The sequence below is a fragment of the Exophiala oligosperma genome, assembly GCF_000835515.1.
Source record: "Exophiala oligosperma strain CBS 72588 unplaced genomic scaffold supercont1.15, whole genome shotgun sequence".
NCBI lineage: Eukaryota > Fungi > Ascomycota > Eurotiomycetes > Chaetothyriales > Herpotrichiellaceae > Exophiala > Exophiala oligosperma.
Window position 1 is genome coordinate 435,904 of NW_015622832.1, and position 6,796 is coordinate 442,699.

General features: G+C 47.6%; 1 protein-coding gene across 1 annotated transcript; it reads left to right on the forward strand.

The window, feature by feature from the left end:
* PV06_10791 (uncharacterized protein) lies at window positions 1-3,009 on the forward strand. Its single transcript, XM_016412374.1, has 2 exons — window positions 1-1,000; window positions 1,066-3,009. The coding sequence occupies exons 1-2, from the start codon at window positions 496-498 to the stop codon at window positions 2,232-2,234; spliced, it is 1,674 nt and encodes a 557-aa protein (XP_016257388.1). The 5' UTR covers window positions 1-495; the 3' UTR covers window positions 2,235-3,009.
* Window positions 3,010-6,796: the final 3,787 nt, after the last annotated feature.

A 6,796-nucleotide genomic window follows, 5' to 3' on the forward strand; every position in this document is an offset into this window, starting at 1 on the left:
CCCAGCTCTTATCCTCTTCCTTTCGTTTCTCATATCGAGACAGTCGCTCTTTTTTCCCCGCGATCTACACTTTCTTTGAATTCTGTTATAACTCTCGTTGACCAGGCTCTTCCCGGATCTTGTTTCAATCAACCTGTACAACACTCTCCTGTACCTGTACCATTGAACGAACAAGCATCCAGTCCTTCCTTTTCCAAGCCTGTGCCAACATTGTATCATAACATAATCCTTTCTCTCTCTCCCTACCAGACGTCGAAGACAGCATCACTCTCTTGTATGTGTTTTGACGGATACCAACATATCAATTCTGCAACCTACATGTACAGCTAGACTCCGACTCAATTCCAACGAGCCGCCCTCCTGAGATTAGTGCCCACCACTCATTGGGCCGACATTCTCATCTGTACCGAGTCTTGTACTACAGCTTACCCGACCCAGTGCCATCGACACCTGGGAAAGACAGTCGAAAGAACAGAAAAGACACAGTCATTCGACATGGAAACTCCATACCCAATGGCTGCGCAACAGATTCAATTCTACCAATACCGGCCAGACTCGGACGCACGACATAACGCTGTGTTCACGCCCATGCCTGGCGAGCAGCCCGTCTTCAGCCCCATGGCCGGTTACCCTCATCCTCAGTTTGTGCCCGCCCAATACTGGCAAGCACCTCACCCTCATTTCACGCATGCCCATATCATGCCCCAGCAGATGATGCACCACCCTCGGCCCTCGCCCCCTCTGACACTGGCCATGCCCATGCCCAAGATTATGCTTGAGAGCCATGGCCAGATGGAGCATGGAAGGTATTTGGAGAGCAGGCACTCTTCACCACCTACCCCATGCTTGTCAGCGTGCCCCAGCACGGCGAGCAGCCCCCCGGCCAGCAGCGTCAACCAGACTCCGGTACACGGACCTGGCTACTTCAACCTGCCGATCGAGGCATCCAAGGAGGAATACCAGTCTCTACAGTATCTGGACGAGTGGTCGGAGAACGGACGTAAGTTTATTGAAGCGAGAGTGGCATTAATACCAGGTGAAACCGAAACTGACACGGTTAATTAGAAGTTCACATTTTCCCGCATCCCGGCGATGCCAAGCTCTTGCCCAGCAACTCCTTCTCCAGCGGCTGCACTTCGCCTTCACTCACCCCTGCCACTCCCCAATCTCAGGTTTCGCCTGCGGCCGCGTATCCTGTCGCTGAATTTGTCAATCTGCGAGAACTGACATCGACCTCGTCGTTTGAACCTGTCCTGTCGGTCCCCGCCCAGAGCTTCCCGCCTCTGCCTACTCTGTCGGCCGAAGACGAGGAACCCAAGTTTGCCCTGGCCACCACTTTCCCCGTGACACCTGAGCATGATACGGCCAACCCATTCACCATCTCTGAGAACCCTACCTTTGAGTCGTCGTTCTGCACCGAGCTCGACTCTGAAGACGATTTTGGATTTGTGAACTTCACCGAGGCCGAGATCGTCTACAACGGCGACAAGCGACAAAAGTTGTCTTTGATTGAAGAGGAGGATTTCTTGAGCGTTCACAGCTTTGGCAGCTTTGACGAGGACGCCCACGCCGGGCTCCCGTCTCCTCCTGCGTCTTCTTTCTCGGACTCTGGCTCTTGCTGCTCCAGCAAGAAGAAGACTCACCGCAAGATGAAGCGCACTGGCTCTACCGACAGTGACTTTGCCTTCCAAGAGATGACTGATGCCGATGCTCAAATGAATCAGGGCGAAGGCCAAACTTCGTCCGTCTCTCACCAGCACAGCCCTGCCGATGACAATGGCAACAGCGTGAATGCCGATGGCTCTTCACAACACGCTCCAGCCAACCGTCGTGGCCGCAAGCAATCCTTGACCGAGGATCCTTCCAAGACATTTGTCTGCACCCTCTGCTCTCGCCGCTTCCGTCGTCAAGAACATCTCAAGCGTCATTACCGCTCTCTCCATACCCAAGACAAGCCATTCGAGTGCAACGAATGTGGCAAGAAGTTCTCTCGTTCAGATAACCTCGCTCAACATGCCCGTACTCACGGCAGCGGAGCGATTGTCATGGGTGTTCTTGAGAATGGAGAGCTCCAACCTCATCAACCATATGACGAGGAGATGGGACACGTACTATTCGAGGCCGCACAACGGGCCGCCCTTGCGTCTTCTTCCAGCAGCAATGCATCGGACTCTTCGTCGTCTGAAGGCAGCAAGCGTGCTCTTAAGAAGAGAAAGCGAGATGAATCCCTGTAAATAACCAGCATTGAATTTTGACGAAACTTGCCAAAAGATCATGACAAACCAAAGAAGACAACCAAAAATCACCAGTTCAAACCACGACGACGAAATGATCCTTATGATGATTCAAACCACCTTCTATTTTCAGGGAACAAAGTCTTGTCCTTCGCAAATTTTACACTCAAGGTGCACGAGCGAGACGAACAACACAATTGGAGTCGGACAAAGCAAAGACGGGAATAGCGTTGGGGAGCTTTTAAAGACTGTGTACGCGTATCAACCCGGCGGGGAGGTCGGCAAAAGTGCATTAGAGAAGGATTTTCCGAAGCTCGGCTTGATTTCGACCACTTTATGTATTCTATAGTCCTTTTTATTGTTGGACAGGGCAGGCAGTGTGGTGTGTGTGTGAGATATGGGGATCTTTGAGAGTGAGACTGAGACAGAGAGATTGAGCACAAATGACTTTTTACTTCCAACCTTTTTTTTTTCTTATCGACTTTTTATTTCATGTCAGATTGGGACCTTCATTTCTGGGTATGGTGGAAGGAAGAGACAGGGACAGAGACTGAGAAAGAGAGCGAATGGTTGGGAGAGCGTTTCTTTCAGTTCATTGTCATCAACACGAGCAGTAGCAGCAACTTTTGACCGGGGATGTATTATGTTCACACATCGTTGAGAGAGGTTTTTTTCAAACCTTTCAAAACGTTTGTGTCGTGTAAAAACAAACACCCCAATACTTGTACTATTAGAAAGAGATTGAATGCGAACGAAAAATGAAGTTGCTGATTTATTTTTACTCTTTGTTTCTTTACTGTATCTGTAGGATTTACAATCTGTACTGTGTATTGTGATGACGGTGAGGATTGACCCAAGGGACTTGGGGGGGTTGTTTGGGGGGGGGGAGGACTACTCCGTACAGTACTGTACAGTACATACGAGTGATTTGATTTAGGTCCATCTTGGGCTATCAGCTTGTCGATAGGTACCCGTGTTGATCATTGATAAGTTATCAGATAAGGCTTCCACATGGGATGTGCCTTCCTGACGGAAGAATACTGTACGGAGTACATAAGGAGTAAAAGTAATTTCCACATGATCAATTGGGTTTAGGAAACCTTTTTACTTTGAACATGTACGGAATAAAAAAAACCAACGACATGGGGTTTATCTTTTTACTTTTTCCCGGTTCAGTACCCTTGGTCAGGGGGTAAGCAAGAAAGAAAAGACCAAAAAAAAGTTACTCCGTTGGAAAAGAATGATGTGATGTGATGGACTTGCCCGGCGCCGGGTCACAAATGGATGGGGTGTCGGAGAAATGGAAAGGGGTAAAGAGAGAGAGAAAAAAAGAGAGAGAGAGAGAGAGTGAGTGATAGAGAGACACGCATATTATGAAACGAGACTACTGTACCTAGTTAAAAACCCTTTGACTGGGTTGAAGTATGGAATGCAGGTACCTCGGGTAGGTATGTACGGGGTACCTCTAGGGTCATTTTTAAGGTAACGGAGTAAATCAGTACAATATGTACGGAGTACAGTACTCCGTACAGTAGTATGGACACGTGCGGCGCGCGTTTGTGAGGCGCTGAGACCAAAAAAAAAACGCGTCGTAAAAAAAACACCCGGATTCTGACCAACCAAGAAGCTTCTGGTTCATCTTTTCTTTTTTCCGTCTTTCCACCCCCAAAAAAAGGCGACGGAAAATGATACCCAACTACGTATGGAGTAACACGTACAGAGTACATACAGAGTTATTCCGCAAGGCTAAGTATTAGGTGAATATTCTGAAACACACCTACACACACACACACACACACACAAGTTTTATCCACTCATTCTGGGTACTGTAGAGAGAGAAAGAGATTCTAGAAAGTCCCTTAGAGGCCTCCACTTTACACCATCCCTCCCCCCCGTACACGTGTGAAACACTCGTAAGGGGAAAAGCCACCGAGGACAGAAGAAGGCCACGTGAAAAAGTTCAAGCGAATGGGATGAAGAGAGATATTCTTCCTAATAGTTCACTTACGAGTTTTTAAAAAGTCACACGGACGGAGTAACTCTCTCTTTGGGCCAAAAGGGTAAAATCGTGTGTGTGTGTGTGTGTGTGTGTGTGTGTGTGTGTGTGTGTGTGTGTGTGTGTGTGTGTGTGTGTGTGTGTGTGTGTGTGTGTGTGATACTGTGTGATTGACGCCTAAAGTAGGGTGTTTGCTCTCGCAACTATTTCGCAATTTAGATGGAAGAAACGTGTTATGATCATCGTACGTTCGGGGGGTTGTCGGTTGACCAGACCCCATCACCAAGGTAGTACGCAGTGTAGGTTGTTTGGTGTTTACTACTACCAGTGCTTTGGGCTCCCAAATCTGGACGTACTCCAGACTCTTTTTAGTTCCGAGACCAAAAATAAACCCCTGAACAACAGATTTACATACTGTAGGCAGTTTGTGTTCTAACGAGTTACTGTATTCCGTACTCATGGGTCTAGTAGGTGGTCCCCCCCCCGCGGGGCCCTCGGATGCAACGAGGAGGACAAAAGTCTAGTAAAAGAATCACAAAAGACAAATGTACTCCGTACAGTAGGGGGGTATGTACGGAGTACCTACCTTGGTGCAGTAGTTTGCACTCTAAAAAAACCGAACATGCCCTAAATTACGTACCCTACTGTATGTACCTTGCTCTAGGTACAGTACTAGCAGGCCGGTCCCCCCGGTCCCCTCGAGGGAGGTCAAGGAACCAAGAACAAAAAAAACTATATGACCCTGGAAAAAGCAAAAAATATGCAGGTACGGACGTGAAGGGAGGAGTCGATCACGTACAGTACGGAGGGACATCCTTGAGGTTTGTTTCCCCATCAGTTACCTACTGTAGATTCTTGTGACCGCGTTTTACCCAAGTACTTCAAATGAACCGAAACCGATGAAGTTGGTTTCATGACTTTACGGACATGCAGAATCGGAAATTATACTACCGAGTAGGAATTGGGAAAGGTATGGACCGGCATTGATAGAGGGACATTATTGAACTGCCTACATACTGACTATTGATTTACCTGCATATCCGTAGACAAGGATTTTCCGGCCAGGTAAAAAGGTACGGAGTACGGAGTACAAGTAGGGCAAATAAACCACTGGCCCTACCCATGGTCGACCTCAGCTGATTCTGCTACGGCACGCAAGAATACTCCCGTAGAACAAGTAACTCCATATTCTAAAGAAACATCGGATGTACGTCGAGAACCCCCTCCGGAGTCTTTGCGAGTAAGATGACGACCAACAAAAGAAAAAGTCATCTTTTTGACTCAAAGACATGCATATGTTCCGTACAGGGTACTCCGTACTCACAGGCATTGTCCGTACTTGCATGTAAACCAGGTTACTACAAATTGTCTCAGACAAAGACAAAAAGGTTCTTTCCAACCACTAAGATTTCCAACATGCCTGGGGGGTCGCAGAATATCTGCATGCATGCATGCATTCAATGTGGATGGATGGGACCAAAAACCCTGGTAATGCCTGAATATCCCTGTGGTTCCCGCCTCCCCGCGACTACTCGTGCAGGGCACAATTCTTCATCAATAATCCACAGCCAAAACACGAAAAAGAAGAGAGAGAAAACGCGTCCTCGGTCTTTTTTTTTCTTCACAAGCACACGATCAGACTGTGATCTTTTTTCGTTGAATCTTTGTTTGTGTGTGAAATGGACGTGTTGGTTCGACGCGTCCTGGTATACTACTGTAATGTTATCGTTCGTGTTTTGTCACATAGTATCCATCAACTGGGCCACAGTGTACAGCCAACACCACTCGTACTCGTAGTAGGCTGGAGGTCAAACGTCATTGAGGGATGACTGGGGGATATAACGTCAGAGGAACGAAGAAGGACAAGAACCCAACAAAGACAAAAAAAGACGTGACCGTCGAATTTGCGGATGACGACGGGGAGGACTCTTCTAGTGGGTAGGGTACGAGTACTCCGTATGTGGTTTGTGCTCTCTCTCTCTCACATACACACAAAACACAAACAACAACATGGCATGGCCAGTGCTCTGATACGCGAGTCATCCAAGTGGCCTCTCGCTCGCTTCAATAGTACCCGTACCCCCAAACCCATGATCAATCAATATCGGAATCGATTTTGGACAAGTGCATAACCGAGGATGGTTTTGACATGAGGAAACAGAACTACCTGATGAACTAAAGAGCGTGACATGCCACGAAAAACCAGACGATCACAACAATAACAACAACATTGTAACTATTTGCAGAAAATTTCATAGGCACCATTTGACCGGTATGCATGCATGCATTGCACGCCTGAAATTGAATACCTGCATAACCGAAGAATCGGATACAAGAGACTCGATGACCATGAATAGTAGTACTGCCTAACGTCAACTACTGCAAAAGAAAACAATATATCTTGCATCCGCGAGATTCATTCAGCTGTCCCGGGTAGAGGAAAACAAACAACAGTCGAACCAACTCTTACTCGTGATGTCGAGAGGTGTTTTTTTTGGTCCGCTTCGAGCATGCAGATACACAAAGTGATTGTACTGCGGTACGTGTACGTGTAGTATTGTCCGTG